The following is a 16,673-nucleotide window of genomic DNA, read 5'->3' as shown; positions in this document are numbered from 1 at the left end:
AACAAATGGCGCTGCTTCTATCTAAACTGTTGTGTCGTTACAGACAACAAGAAGGCAACCATGAAATTGACATGAAAATCCAGGATGTAGCATTAACAAGCCAACCTAGCTGGAACATGTTGCAGCTTCATATCTTACCGTTTTGGCAAAGGGAAGCGTATTTTGTGGCAGTGAACCTGAGGAGACGCACTTAACTGGAGATGCTTCCACGTACAATTGGGATATTGAAACAGACGCTGGTTTTTCACGTTCGTAACATACCAATCTTTAAGAATAATGATTAAGGAAGGACTTGAAGCGCGTTTATGTGCTGGAGCTGTCTTCTGGTCTGAGGAGGATACAGAACGTTGACTGTCGATGGCGCTGTACAGCAAAGGTGAAAAGCTTTTATTCGTACCTATTGATGAATCTCTTTTTTTTTCTCCGCATTTCAATCAGTCTGCTTTTGACGTGTTCTCACTGCATCGCCGAATATGGAAATATTGCACGGACCACGCGCGGACAACATGGCAATATGGCAATACTGCACGAACCACGCGCAGACAAGTGCTGTACGTAGATCACGTGCTGACGATTGTGCCTGCGAAGTATTGCACTGGTGTATGTAGTAAAATCGGCCGAAAATTCAAACAAAAGCCTACGCGTCTTCCTCCTCAGAAGAGCCCGTCTCCCGCCAGCAGAGAGACGTCACAGCTCACGCCACTACGTCACTCATCGCACCTGCAGCGCACAAATCGTCATCATCATCAGCCTGTTTTATGTCCACTGCAGGACGAAAGCCTCTTCCAGCGTTCTCCAATTACCCCTGTCCTGCGCCAACCGATTCCAACTTCCGCCCGCGAATATCCTAATTTTTCATCGCTCCACTTCGTCTTCTGCCGTCCTCTACTGCGTTTCCCTTCTCTTGGTACCCATTCTGTAACCCTAATGGTCTAACCGTTATCTAACAGGCGCATTGCACGATCTGCCCAGCTCCATTTTTTTTCTCTTGATGTCAATTAGAATATCGTCTATAGCCGTTTGCTCTCTGATCCAAACCGCTCTCTTTCTGTCTCTTAACGCTATGCCTAGCAATCTTCGTTCCATCGCTCTCTGCGTGGTCCTTAACTTGTTCTCAAGCTTCTTTGTCACAAATAGGTGGCACAAATAGCGTACAAATAGCTGGTAGCAACGCGAACAACACGGGAATTCTCGTGAAACACAGAGAACGCAAAGCCGTCCGCTGGAATAGCGCGCAGCAGTGAGAAAGGTATTGGCCGCTGGATGGATGGATGGTGTATGGTATGTTATGGTATGTTATGGTACGGTATGTTATGTTATGTTGTGTTATGTTATGAGCGTCCCCTTTGGAACGGGCCGGCCGGTTGCGACGCCAAGTTCTTGCTATTATACTGCCTAATGTCCTACCTAGGTTAAACAATAAAAAAGGAAAAAAAGAACAGTATGAAATACGACACCCAAATTTTCTGATCCCCTATTGCGAACTGTGCTTTTGTACGTCTCCGTCTTTTGTCGTTTCCCTACTTTTCTTCCCCCAATCTTCCAGTCGCTTCTTACTAATGCCTATTGCGGACATGTTTACTTTTCCCCTGCTCTCCCTGAACCTAAGGGCTTCAACGAGTCCAGTGGTGCCTAAATCGACCGCTGGGAAGACGTCTTGACATTCTAATAAAACATGTTCCATGCTCCACTAAACTTAGTAACAATCTTGTATTTGACTGCGAATCGAAAAAAAAAACAAGTGTAGTTATGCGTGCGTGCAAGTGGTGAAGTAGTCACAATAACTAGCTATTTAACTTGACTTCACAGGAATACGGTCATTTTTAAAACCAGTGTAAGAATAGCAGAAAGCAGAGTGGCACAGCAGCAGTGCCAACAGAATAGGCTAAACGCAAGCCGAACACCAACGAGATGGATCGTAACATGGATCGAACACCATGGATGTACCGTAACAGAAACTGTGTATTACACTCCTTTCACGTATGGTAGGAATGTTCCGTGCTTTTCGTGACAAAAACGTGGCATTGGAGGGCAGTATATAATCAGTTCAGTGCAGTAAGCGCGTCTCGTAACCAAACAGCTCAAATTGCCCTCAGTGAAGCGTCTTCGTGCACATTTCGATGCGTGCCGCCGACCGCCACACTAGGGTGGCGACGATGCTGCCACCTGTAGCCCGACCCTATTGGCTGTAGGTGGAAGCATCTATAGCCAATAGAAAAAAAAGCTGAGGTGGATGTCATGACGCAAACGTCACGTGGGCCTTCAGCATCAATAAGGGAGAAAATAGGGAATCTATGCAGACCGGATAGCTCACCCTCTTGCATCATCACCACCGTACAATCATTTCCTTCGGTCTCCACTATTCGTAAACCCTTGTTAAAAGTTCTTGCAGTATAAACGCTTCCTAAAGGTCGTTTTACAACTTCCGTACTATAAGGAATGTTTCTGATTTGGCCTTGAGAGGGAACTCTTTAAGGAGCCAGGAGCACGATCATTTGTTCGAGCTACGCAAATCGCCCACAGTGTTTCGTTGGAGATTGAAGGGGGACACCAAGGAGAAACGTTGAACGCTAAGTGCAATAAAATTTTACTTTTGCTTATTTGGTTATATATGAGTAGCACAGTCGAATTTCATTAACGAAATCGAATCGGCCACGAAAATACATTGGTTACATTCGATATTATCGAAAGAAAATAAAAACATCGGTCAGGTCTGCGCGAAACGAATGCAAACGGGATCCCTCCGGCGGGCCAGAAAAAAAACTTCTTTTGCAGGATGTGATGGCCCGTCGGCACTGTGCCTGGCCGATACAAGACACGGGAACAAGGTTAAAATTCACAGACGCGTTCAATACTGCCGCGAAGTCGCAACCGTGCGATAGATGTTATCGAAAGCGTTACGTTTTGGGCGAGTTCGTTGTACATGGTTCTTATTAGACTTTTGCGCGCACAAGGACAGGTAGTCGAACGAACAATGGACACACAACATGCGCAAATTTCAACTGGATTTCAACTGCAGCTTAGACTGTGAGCCGCAGTAATGGAGTCGTCCATGCTCGAACTCTGTTGGTGGCGGCGGCTTGGCTCAGACAGACCGCAGTCGGAAAGCCAACGTTTCGTTTACACCACAACTGCGCGATGACATCTTATTAGACTTTTGCACGCACAAAGACAGGTGGTCGAACGAAGAAGAGACACACAACATGCGCAAACTTCAACAGGCTCTTATTGTGACATAGACACAAATATACGCTTCCACAAGCATATATATATATATATATATATATATATATATATATATATATATATATATATATATATATATATATATATATATATGTGTGTGTGTGTGTGTGTGTGTGTGTGTGTGTGTGTGTGTGTGTGTGTGTGTGTGTGTGTGTGTGTGTGTGTGTGTGTGTGCGTAGCCGTGTGTGTATAGAGTAATGAAGCAATCTTGGCAAAGCTGCAGAGTTGGTAATTGTCTAGTATACTTAATAGCAGCCTTTAAATTGTACCTAAGCAGATGACGTTTGGGGTTTGTGGTTAGGGGATACGGTGTAAATCGTAGACCATGGCCTGTAAGGTTTCCAGTGTACCTTGGGCGCTGCCGCATCTCAGAGGTCATGCTAAGGAGCTTTATGGCTTCTCTAATGCTCCGAGCCCTACATAATTTACGGCAAGCGGTAATCGCGACATTTTTTTACCTGCTTCGGTCTCAAAAACTTCTCTTGCCGGCTTTTCGTGATGCATGCACTCATTTTTCAAACGTAACATTCTTGCATGGAAGCTGCTCGCTATGGGGGGGGGGGGGGGGCACACGATTTGACACTAGGCTTTCTATGCTGTCAGAAATGTCACTCCAGTTTACCTTTACCTCATGTGACACCGCATACAGTATTCTTTTAAATTTCAGTTTGCGTTTCCTTGAGGAGAAAGTCTGGTTATTAACTGCACAAATCAAGCCAGCCTTCCTTTTTTTGTAACTCTTGTGGCCAAACCGTGGTGCCGATGATGTCAGTCGCTGATAACGACAGTTTGACATGGCCGACTCTCATGCGTTTGGGTCGTCTATATGCAGAATCAGACTGAAAATGCTGTTGTAACATTGGGTGTTTGCTTTCCTCCGGATTCAGCACCTTGAGCTGTTGCTGTCAAAACCCGTGACTTTTACAGTGCAACCTCAAGTTGGTATTGGCTTCTGGTAGTCGTTCTTGCGTCCATTATGACTGGATAAGCCTCTGCTTATGGTAACACTTACCCGTTATTGAGACCATTTGGGGTGCATCTTCGCAGTCTGTGTAATCGCGCTTTTAGAGACGACTAGGAAGTACAGTTGCTGGAGACAACGTTTATCGCTTTCTGGAACCCTAGCTTATAGCTGCAAGGGCATGCTGATAAAGTGCCAGTCATTTTCAATGTGACCTGTACACATTCGGCAATGTTTCGCAAAATTTGTGCACGTAATCCTGTGCTATGTACTTCGGAGCTTGCAACTTCGAAGTACAGAAGGATACCCTCTGATGTCACGACGACACTCCCTACATGAAAATTTAAAGGATGCGTGATGTGTGTCTATTGACTGTGCCTCAAATGGCATTGGCATGTCTCTATGGGTCTTTTAGTTAGTCGAGGCCAACCCAAGCGGACATTTTGTTAGGTTAAAATATTCCAAAAATTTTTGGAGGCTCATCTAGATGCATTATTGTAAACACGAGCATATCAAGGAATGTGAGGTGTCGTTTTGTTGCACGAGTTATTAATGCCGAGCGTAAATTACACGCAGGCTTCCTGGAACTCCTCACCCAGCTGACAGTGGGTGGCGACGTCTCCCGAGAACAGTTCCTTGGTAAGTGCCAGTGCCTGCGTGAACATCGTTTCGTATACAATGCAGAGTTCGAATGTGCTACAGCTCTATCGCAGCCTGTTGGCACCTGCCACTTGTTCAGCGACTGCACAGAGCATTTTTCTCCATTGAGCAAATTCTGTGCATTGATTTCCTTTCTTTGTACTGTAAAAAGAAGTGAAATTACCCCGTTTGTTCGATTCTGGGGAACCCAGGATCTTAGTGCACACCTGGGGCCGAATTCACAAAGATTTTCGTTCGTATAAGTGCTGTTCATCATTGGCTGATCGCCTTCGATAATAATGTGTCGTACATCACTATTGGCTGGCACGAACGCTTTTAGCGTATATCAGAACGTTTTGTGAATACGGGCACTGATTTTCACACATCATGCTCAAATCAGTTATAACTTACATGTAACTTTTAATACCTTTTCCCTAAAAGCTTGGTGCGTATGTTGGAATCGAATGAATACAGACATAAAGAAACAAAAGACAAAAGCCATTTACCGTTGCCTATAGCTTTAATGCCAATGGCTTTCTTTGACTCTTTCGCCTGTTTTCGTGGTCGCTGGTTTAGGGCTGGATTTTCACCGCAAATACAAGAGCGCTGATGCAAAGAACGCTTTCGCGCAGCGGTGTTGAGGGGTACACTTGTCGCTGAGCGCCAAGTACTACACGTTTCGGAGGTGCAATTAGTGCGGTCCACCTATACTGTTGCAATAGATGTGCTGGTTAACGACTCTGTTCTCCGTAGAATTATACAATGAAACAGCAAGCGCTACCTAAATAACAACGTAGTGAAATGGGCCAGTTGGCACGCGATGGGGTAGAGAAGAAACCATCGGTAAACACGACAAACAAGACGAAGAAGGCGACTGGACAGGTTGGAACTTACAACCCAAAGTTATGACTGTAGAAAGACAAGTGTGCCCTCTGGCAACGATGGTTGCTTGCGCAAGTGCCCGAAAGGCTTTCCGGAGGGTATACGTATTTCTTCTTTCTGCTGTCACAAGTCTTAGTTGTAAATTCCAGCCTGTCCCGTCGTCTTCTTCGTCTTGTTTATCGTGTATACCGCTTTCTTTTCTTTGTTTTTTCTTTTTCGTACTGTCTAAGTATCCTCACTGCAAGAAATATTTGCCGTCACACGCATCTTTCCATTCGTAAAGCAAATAGCGTTCCAGAAGCGTTTCGCTATTGGCCTACGTTGACAATCATTGCCAGGGGATTCTGCACAATTCCTTTTACTTTTTGTAGTTTTGCTCCTCTTTGCACCACAATAAAGTATGAATTAAGCAGACCAGCAACAAGTTACGTTGTTCCTCCAGGTTGCTGTGTCATTTGTGAAAGCTACTGCGAATATTTAACATAAGTCTCACCAGCCGCTCTACTGGCAATTATGTCTTGTGAAGAGTGGATAGTAAGAGTAAGATGCATCTAATGCTACTTCACTGCTGATAAGCTCTATTTATCGCTCACTCTCTCATAGCAGAGCGAACTCGGAGAAACACAAAGAAAGGACAGACGGGGCGTCACTCGCCCTGTGCTGCTTCTTTCTTACTGTTTGTCCCATTTTGCTTTATTGTGCCTTCTTGGCATTCGAACAGGCCGACCCAGCCGCAAGTCCTTTTAAACAATTGCGCTCTCTGTGGTCTTGACTTGGGCTAATAGAACTAAGAGTACAAGGGCGGAGAGTGGAGTGATTGACATTGAAACATATTGCCGACTCGGTGTTTCACAGACAAACGTAAGTAAGCAAGGTAAGCTGAAGGGATCTACCGTGTTGTGAAGAGTCTCGCCTTCCGGTTACCTTTTTTCTTGAAGGAAGGGGGGTGGGGGGGGGGGGTAGTTGTGCTGAAGTTCGCTACTGCGACCAGGTTTCCACGGCTTCATCTTGAATGAACTGTGAAGTCCAGGGTCTGACGAAATCCCTTTTGGTCGGGAGTAGTCATGGCGAAAAGAGGAAAGAGACGCCGACCAAGGGTTTTTTTTTTTCCTGATTTTGAATAACGCTCCCGTCTGGAGGCCGAAAGGTGAGTTAAAAAAAACAACACCGTGCTCGGCGTCTCTTTCCTCTTTTTGCCGTGGAATCAAATATATATGAACGGGGAAGGCCTTCAGAATCGATGTTTTTCCGTTTTCGCCTATTTAGCCTTTTTGTTTAGATGTATGGTTTTTGGTGTTTGTAGTTTGCATGCTATCCTTGCAGTGCAGGGATAGCACGCGCTGCGGTGAGCATCTCAGCCAAATTTTGCAGCCGTACGCAACGCTCGGAAGCGGAGCACGAAGTCGCCTTTCTCTCAAGCGCGCGCTTTTTCCTTCAGCAGAAGCCGGCTCCTCAATCTTTTCTGGACGCTTTACTTTGTGATAAAGCAGGTTCCCACACGCGGCTGCTATTGGCCGATAGCTGACATCAGTCAAGAAGGGTGTTTGGATAACTGCACTTGCTCCTACTGTTACTGCGTCTCTTTATTGACGCAGCTGGTTTGGTAAAAAGGTTGAAGTAAGCGAAAATGTGCTTCCGAATTTCGATAATAACTACGTACTTTCGGAAAAAGACGACTACAGTTTGCTCACGATAGGCCGCGGCCACCCACGTAGGAATTAAGCGCTGGCCACCCTGCTTATATGAGTTGCAGCCGTCGAGTCTCGCTAATTTCGACTCCTTTTGAGCGCACAACTAGCCCCGAACCATATGTTATTAGAGGAATAAAGTCATATATTAGATCTTGTGCCTCTTTGTGTACAGTACCGCGGTACATCAGAAAAGTAATAAAAGACTCAGAAATAAGGAAAGTTACTAGTCATTAGGACCTTTCATACCACATCACTTGATCTGTCTTGGTGGCGTAGAACTGCACATTAGATAAACGTGACTCTTTATTGACTTAAAACCGCAGGCTGTTTCTATGCCCATTTTCGCTGAAATGAACTGCACGCATTTTCGCGTGTAATGCTGTCTGATTCACAAACTGCATTATCACGAAGCCGTGTGCTAAGACTTCATGAAATTGCTCTAAACTTTACCTCGGCGGTCCTTCTCATTCCCCAGACAGGTTCCGGGCAATGAAGACAGCGCCTGCCACGTACTACGTCACAGTAATTGAGGACACCGACCGGGGAGTGGTGGTTGCCTCGGCGACGCTCTTCGCGGAACTCAAGTTCATCCGCGGACTGGCCACGGTGAGGGCAATGCGTTTGACATCATGGCAGCTAGTGTCGTGATGTTGTGCGTGCGTGTCCTGAGGTCATTTCGCTTGAAAACCCAACGAACGCCTTTCTCCTCTTGTCCGTGAATTTCCAAAAGCTTCCCTTGAAAAGTCAAGAGATTTCTTGAATTTTTCTTTCGGACACTTTGTACGTAGCGTGCTTTTTAAAAAAAATATTAAATATATCCTTCGTTCCTTGTACCCTACGAAGACACTGAACAGCAAATCGCGTTTCGAAAAAGGCAAACGTTCTCACGATTCTGAACGTATGGCCGTAGAACAAGTGTAAAATAAAAACATAATACGTACCTGTGCCCAATCTCGGGAGTGGGCGGTGGAATCAGCAGGCACGGGCGATTCCTTCGCCGCAACCAAAGCAGAGAAAATTGCAGCATGGACACGTAGGATTCATCATAGGTAATATTGGCACAAATTTGCACGGTGAGCCCTGCTCAGGTTTTAATGGTTAAAGAGTTAACGTGAGCTATAATTCATCCGCCGCTATGGTTCAGTAGCTTCACTGTTCTGGTGCTGAGCTTTGAGCGTCACATTTAACGCCTCTGTGCCGCTTGCAGCTTGGTGTGGCCTTTCCAAATGCTTATTCGTTTCTCATCGGAATGGTTGGCAGCTTTACGTGCGGCAGACCGTGACTGCGAGGAGAAGATTGCTCGTGTTTGTGAACGCCTTCGCTATATATTACGCCTCGAAAAGAGAACTCTCAATTGCGTTAGACAGACAGGGTCTTTTGTCGCAAGTGAAAACCTTCGGGTGCTGGTCGAGGCCTTCTTCAGTACAGACGGCGTTGAATGCATTGTTGCACTTCTTGAGGACATGTGGTATTATGACATATTTTGTAAAACGTCGTGCGCTACATTGCGCTTGTATGCAGTTTCTTTGGGGGCGGGGGGGGGGGTTCTTTTGGTTTAGCTCGGTCATGTGTCTTTCTGTCATATTTTATTCCCTTTACCCTAGCACAGAATAGCCAGAATAGTTAGCACTAGCTAACCTTTCTGTCTTTTCCTCTCCTTCCGGCGCGCAAGAAACAGAGAACACTAAAGCACAGACATTATCTCTTGTTAAATATTGTACCCGTATTTTCTAAGTTAAATGTTGTAGACGTGTGTAGTACCAACTGTAGCCATAACACATACATTCCTGAGCATGGAGTTGCAAGTTTTATATCCAGTCTTGGCTACCGCATTCCAATGGCAGCAACACAGCGCAACATATGCCTACATGCTGAGATTTCAGTGCACTTTAGTGACCACATTTAGGCAGTTAAATTGGCTTGGAGCTCTTCACTACACCATTCCATGTAGCTCCAAATAAGCGACATACTTGAAGGTGCATACACCACTGTATCAGGTACTAAGAACAATTAAATAAACGCCCTAGGAACACGCTGCAACAAATAATTTTTAAGGAAGCAGATGGTATTTATTATTGTGCGATACAACGCTTTGCTGAATTATATTAAATGTAGAAGCAGCATAATATGTGCACTGTGTAGGAAGCATGATTGAGTTAAGAAATACAAGCAATTGGGGCTATGTTGAGTTGTGTTTTTCACTTTATGGGTGCGTAAACACTGCTGCTTATATAAGTGTAGCAGGTTGTAAACAAATTACTATTATGTTTCTTTTCCTGGCTAAAAAAGTTCTAACTCCCCCTCCTGCTACTCCGCTTTCAGTATTTAGAGTTCACTAATCTTTAATCCAATATAATCCTAATCCATAAGAAAGGGGACGCTAAAGACTTGAAAAATTATAGACCGATCAGCTTACTGTCCGTTGCCTACAAAGTATTTACTAAGGTAATCGCAAATAGAATCAGGAATACCTTAGACTTCTGTCAACCAAAGGACCAGGCAGGATTCCGTAAAGGCTACTCAACAATAGACCATATTCACACTATCAATCAGGTAATAGAGAAATGTGCGGAATATAACCAACCCTTATATATAGCCTTCATTGATAACGAAAAAAGCATTTGATTCACTCGAAACCTCAGCAGTCATGAAGGCATTACGGAACCAGGGTGTAGATGAGCCATATGTAAAGATATTGGAAGATATCTATAGCGGCTCCACAGCCACCGTAGTCCTCCACAAAGAAAGCAACGAAATCCCAATAAAGAAAGGCGTCAGACAGGGAGATACGATCTCTCCAATGCTATTCACAGCATGTTTACAGGAGGTATTCAGAGACCTGGAGTGGAAAGAATTGGGGATAAAAGTTGATGGAGAATACCTTAGCAACTTGCGATTCGCTGATGATATTGCCTTGCTTAGTAACTCAGAAGACCAATTGCAATGCATGCTCACTGACCTGGAGAGGCAAAGCAGAAGGGTGGGTCTGAAAATTAATCTGCAGAAAACTAAAGTAATGTTTAACAGTCTCGGAAGAGAACAGCAGTTTACGATAGGTAGCGAGGCACTGGAAGTGGTAAGGGAATACATCTACTTAGGGCAGGTAGTGACCACGGATCCTGATCATGAGACTGAAATAACGAGAAGAATAAGAATGGGCTGGGGTGCGTTTGGCAGGCATTCTCAAATCATGAACAGCAGGTTGCCACTATCCCTCAAGAGGAAAGTGTATAACAGCTGTGTGTTACCAGTACTCACGTATGGGGCAGAAACCTGGAGGCTAACGAAAAGGGTTCTGCTGAAGTTGAGGACGACGCAACGAGCTATGGAAAGAAGAATGATGGGTGAAACGTTAAGGGATAAAAAAAGAGCAGATTGGGTGAGGGAACAAACGCGGGTAAATGACATCTTAGTTGAAATCAAGAAAAAGAAATGGGGCATGGGCCGGACATGTAATAAGGAGCGAAGATAACCGATGGTCATTAAGGGTTATGGACTGGATTCCAAGGGAAGGGAAGCGTAGCAGGGGGCGGCAGGAAGTTAGGTGGGCGGATGACATTAAGACGTTTGCAGGGACAACATGGCCACAATTAGTACATGACCGGGGTAGTTGGAGAAGTATGGGAGAGGCCTGTGCCCTGCAGTGGGCGTAACTAGGCTGATGATGATGATGATGATGAATCATTATAAGTGTACTAGAGCTTGTGAAATTTAGGCGCCTTTGAAGTGGCCTTAAAGCAATGTGGCCAAGAGATCATCATAGCAATATTTACAAAGGTAGACATCTACATGGCTTTTTCGGTGTACCAAATGTTCTATTGGAATGTTAAAACGATATTTATATGGTTTTGGCAGATAACACAGTTCTATTTGTTGTGCTGGATTACATAGAAACATTTCCTGTACGGAAAATTGAAATGAGAGAGTGACTAAAAGTGAAATTCTGCTAATTAACAGTCTAAGCGACCACTTTAGTGCACATATTGAATCAAAACAAAGAAGCAGTTGTTGGTGAGCATATTGTGCTGTGCGTTTTTTTCACATGTTTGGTCGTCGGTGCTGTTTCGCCTTAATGTTCGTAAATGAGCAGTTAAGCCCTGCTAAGAACCCTAGTACAACATTTATGGTTGTTACATGTTTACAAATTCAATTTCAGTGGCACATAACCATATCTGCCAGCTGTTCGCGAAATTGTAGCGATAACAGTACGCAAACGTTATTGTTTTATTTTTAACCTTTGGTTATTTCTCATCTCTCCCTTAAGTTCATTTGCAGTAGCCATGCAGATTTTCTATAAAAATGATTTCTGATAGGGCAAAAAGGGCTGTCTCTGATTCCTGGAGTTTATTAACTACGATAGAAGCAGCAACGTTTCGTGGCAGACACCGCCGTCATCTCACGTACAACTTCTTAGCTTCTCACACGTCATCTTTCTCTGCATTAGCATTGCCGGACGCGACGTCGTAAATACATGCGCAGATACAAGAACTTTGACAGCCAGAGTAATGCATGAAATGTCACATTATGCATAAATACCTCACTTTATTCTACCTACATGTAGTATGTTTCTCTTTTTGTCTAAAACAAAGAAATAAAGTCCAAATTTGTTCGTGTTGTTGCAGAGGGGTCACATAGAGGATGTGGTTGTCTCAAGCGAGTACCGTGGTCGCAACCTGGGCAAGCTGTGAGTACACATACTGTTTGCTCACGTTGGTGCGTAGTGAACGAATGAGATTAAACAAGCTTAGTGAGTGATCGAAAATAAAGAGGAACTGCGATTTGTACAGGGCGTGACAGCGTGAAAAGGAGCATCTAATCTGTCCTGAAGCAACGATTATTATAGCAGTTTGACTTCAGACCTTGCCCTCAAGTACTTTCTAGGTAACTCTCGTTCCGAAGAAATAACACCTTCTGTACCTTATTATTTTCATTGTAAAAGCAAGAAAAATGCGTTGTCATGAATACGTATATCACGTGTTTCCTTTCATGCTGGCGCTGACTGTACACTTGTGCACGTTAGTAAATCAGTTGAGAGGTGCAGATAACTGATCGAGGGGCAAAATGTGCAGACCTGCTCTTTGGTAAGAGAAACCAGACGACACTATTCATTCACTGCTACTGCCTGTCGAATTTTGACTTGATAGTCATTAAGCAAAAGGCATGCGGCATGAAAAATCAAAAGGCGCGCAGTCTATAATGCGCTTAGCCAAACATGTCCTGACAAATAATTTCAGACGTTTACAGGGCAATCCTAACATGCGCAATATTTACAAATCAGCTGCTTGTGCAAATGGAAATGGATGAAATAAAATCATGCCAACTAATTAGTAGCAGGACCGACGAGTTAGCAGCAGGGGTGCATTCACACATGAAAAGTCTGGGCGACATCGCCACGAGAAGTAACAGGAACATAATTAAACATTACCAGTCACTGGTTCAACATCTTACAATAACGCAGTAAGAGAACGCGACGCTAAATATTAGGGATCTCAAATTAATTCTGACCTTTTTATTGCTGGCTTAACTACCAATGGAATGCAATAATTTCTAGGGTTACTTATGGTGGGGGGGGGGGGCGGTGGCGCTACGTCAATACAGCCGGACCAATGGAAAAACAGTTGTATTACACAGTCAAGGTCTTTCCATAAATAAATGAATAGTATTTATTCATTTTGCTTTACTTTTCTTTAGCCAGACCATTTTCCAAAAGCAAATGTATTCTTCCCTTTGACAGCCTGATCCAGACGCTAGTACGACTTGGCAAGCGGCTTGGTTGTTACCGGCTCACGCTCGACTGTAAGGACACCGTGGTCAAGTTTTATGCCAACAACGGATTTGTCCTTGAGTCTGGGAGTGCCAACAGCATGAGTCTGCGCTTTGTTGCCCAGTCTCAACAGGCCAGTGACGCTACCACCCAGTGATAATAGTCTCACTTTTTGTTGGAAGGGAAAGAAAAATGAGAAGAAAAAGAGAGCAGAGGTGAATTTTTTCTGCTGTTGTAAAAACAACACGCATGGCCCAACTTTTCCACAATTCATTGCTTCAAGACTGGACGCATGCTTGATTCATGGATGTACCTAACGCATGCCTTTGTTGAAGTCACAGTTCGTGCCTGAAGGTACACCTGGCTGCAAAATATTCCGGACCATGAAATCTGAGCATCTCCGCCACCTCACAACGCAACGTGGTATTTGCATCTTGGGCTTCGACTACAATATGCCAACGTTGTCGTATACGGTTTTGCTGGCTACTGCTACAGGCTGCTCGGGAATGGAACGTTTTCTGAGATCTCGTGGCCCGTAAACTTCTGTGACCGGGTGTACTTTGCAGCTGTTTACACAACTTTCGTAGATAGGCCTGATTAACAAAAACCACTCAGTGCTTGTTTTTGGGCTTTTCGTTAATATAATGGAAATTATGTGATGTGACGTTAAAGGAGTACTGACATGAGAATTGTGCTTATTTTTGCCATACAAGTACAGGTATAGGTATAATGAGGTTGGTCGGACCCAGAACTTATTTAGTTATATCAAGAGCTTTGTTAATCAAAAAGAGTGCAACATTCATACAAACACTATGTTTATTCAACTGCAGAAAACATAATTTCTTGTCTGCGTACCACTTAATAACACCTCTTACAGACAGCGAACCTTCTGAGCGCATCTTGAGCATGCTAGTTTTCAACAATACACAAAACAATAAAGCAATACAAAACTTCAAAAATTTTCCCACCCGTCAAATGAAAGCCAACCATATGTGTTTGTCTGTGTCAAAACTTCCAAAACAAGCCATGCGTTTCTCCTGGTTAGGGGGCCGGTGTTTAAATTATTCGCGTTTCTTATTAAATTCTTACTAAATTATTGGCGAGAAAATATTTCGTGCATAGAGCAAAGTCGCAGTGCTTTGCAGTGCACTGTTGTTATATTGGAGGGCAAGAATGCTGAAGTAGTTTGTGCCTTCATTCGCTGTGGACGTGCTAGATCACCTGCATTTCCTACGAGTGGCTTACTTTAAATGTGATGTACCATTTATAATAACTGTCTTACATTGTCATAAACAACACCGGAAGTTTGTTCACCTGTTACCAGTAGCAACATTGTTATTGCGCGTGCTACATTGTTGTTTTCTGTTTATTTGCATAACTTTTTGTGAGGGCTTCTCTCATTTTCCATCCATGTGACAAAGAAGCACTGACACCTATTTTCGAAGCTGCACAAACTCTACTGTATGTTTCCTGCACGTAAAAGGATGATGCTTATGTGAAGGCTGGCAAACACTTGTAAGGTGCTTCAGTTTGATGCTAAAGTTGCTAGCGAAGGGCTGCCGTGAAGTGAGCATACGGCGCGCGACTGCGATGTTATCGCACATGGACTATATATGCAACATCACAGTGACGACGATGGTGAAAATTCCCTAGGAGTGTCCATATAATTCGTATCACAGTAGAACGACTAGTGAAAATCGTCATGTCAGTGCTCCTTTGAGCACTAGCTATCGGTTAGGACACGACCGAAAGATCCTACCAGTGATTACACTGCTTGTTGTTAAGAGTTCCGTTAGCTTCGCTGATGGCACTTTAGGATAGCGACAAGCTGCTATCGGATGTTCCTTTACTTGTTACTTTCACACCAGTGTTTTTTACCATTTCCATGTTCGCAAATAAACTAGAACATTGTCCCTCTTTCTCAGTGAAGTGCACCTTCTTTCGCTGCAATTTATTGTCATGTCATGTTGTGCTACAGAGCAAAAAATTTTAAGCGAACCATTTTTTGGCTGTTCCGCCTACTTCGTGTGGACAGCTGTCTGGCCAAGGAAACCGGGTTGCTCCTCGAGAGTGTAGTCAAAGCACGGCTGATCTGTAGACGGTTTAATCAAGGGTTCTTACCTAATTGCTGGGCCAATCTCGATACCTGTGTATGATGCGTGTTCTTTGAAGGGCTTTAATGTTGTGTGTAACACAGATTTATCGTGGAGGCAGAGCCGCACTACAGCACCTACACACCCCGTAGCATTCCACTAGAGCTAATCTGTAGGTGGCCCCTCCAGATGTCACATTGTTTAGCCTCGCTAACTATTTAGCCTTTCGTATGGAACGCCCTCTCGGCGAGTCCAGAGATATCCCGTGCACCATTTGAGAGGAGTGGCATAGTGCAAGCTTGTGCAGCCATGCATGTAAATCAAATATACCGCGTTTTCGAGCGTGTATAGCCAGTAGATATATCCGACAAAGTGTTATTTTCAGCATAGTGTTCATATTTCTTCCCTGAAGTTATCGTGCGACCTTAAACTTCGTGATGCTTTCCAGTCGCGAAATTTCGTTAAGGAAGAGGCGTTAAAATAATGTGTTTTATAGTAACTGTCATCACCAGTTGTGCGAAGAGGCCAAGCTCACTTTTCACGATTGCTGATGCCGGAGAGCTGCTGCACCAAGTGACTGACTGCCCTGGCTATTGCGCACTCAAACAATGTGTGGTACGCTGTACGCAGTGGTTAGGGGTATACGACTCGTCACTTTGCTAATTGCTGACAAATAGGCAGCTCCCCCTCCCCTAACTTCTATTTTGAGTGCAGTCAACTTCCCATACTGATCGGGAATGCGATTCCTGCGCCACCTTTGCCATTTTGCTGCACTACAAACCACTGATTTCAAATTTCGTGATTTTGCTGCTGCTCAGCATATCACCGATCTCTTGTGAGGAAATATTCACAAAACTATGTGGTGTCATTGCTTCCACCATTCTTTTTAGGCCACTAACGGCTTCGCCAAACTTGATTGATGTTTCAGCTTGAAGGCCTTTCAGGCTGGCACGCCATTACATCAGCAGTGAGCTGATCGGATAACTAAAGCCATGAGAGTTTCAGAAGTGTCAAAATGTTTCAAAAGTTTTTGAAAGAATCGTCTAAGCTCTACAAAAACGCGCAGAAATCGTCGATGATGATTGTCAATGTAAGCGAATAGCCGAGTGCTTCTAGAAAGCTATTCTCATTATTAAAGAAACGACACACGTGAAGGTGAATTTTTGTGCTGAGTATATTTTCGTAGACTTTGTTGTCCTATTGCATTATTCCGTAGAAAACAGATCAGTTACCGAGCGCATTCGTCGCGGTAGTATATGAGGCATAACGTGAGTGAGGCATTGAATCAGACATGCCTCGACCTGCACCACAGTATATGCACATGGCTATACAAGGTGCTGGTCGAGACATCTCTATACATATAAGCCGAATCGTCTTATGTGTCGTCTTGAGTGGAA

General features: G+C 44.1%; 1 protein-coding gene across 2 annotated transcripts in view; it reads left to right on the top strand.

Annotated features, from left to right (window-relative positions):
• Positions 1–15,103, top strand: part of Gnpnat (glucosamine 6-phosphate N-acetyltransferase) — a 41,519-nt gene extending 26,416 nt beyond the window's left edge. For both annotated transcript variants that reach the window (XM_075698569.1, XM_075698568.1), the window contains exons 3-6: positions 4,784–4,846; positions 7,895–8,025; positions 12,042–12,103; positions 13,154–15,103. In XM_075698569.1, the coding sequence (XP_075554684.1) occupies positions 4,784–4,846; positions 7,895–8,025; positions 12,042–12,103; positions 13,154–13,340 (443 nt within the window). In that variant the 3' untranslated portion in view covers positions 13,341–15,103. The remainder of the gene's footprint in view (positions 1–4,783; positions 4,847–7,894; positions 8,026–12,041; positions 12,104–13,153) is intronic.
• Positions 15,104–16,673: the final 1,570 nt, after the last annotated feature.

Source organism: Dermacentor variabilis, chromosome 7, assembly GCF_050947875.1.
Source record: "Dermacentor variabilis isolate Ectoservices chromosome 7, ASM5094787v1, whole genome shotgun sequence".
Classification (NCBI taxonomy): domain Eukaryota; kingdom Metazoa; phylum Arthropoda; class Arachnida; order Ixodida; family Ixodidae; genus Dermacentor; species Dermacentor variabilis.
Note: the sequence above shows the minus strand (reverse complement) of the source record. Positions and strands in the feature narration are given on the sequence as shown.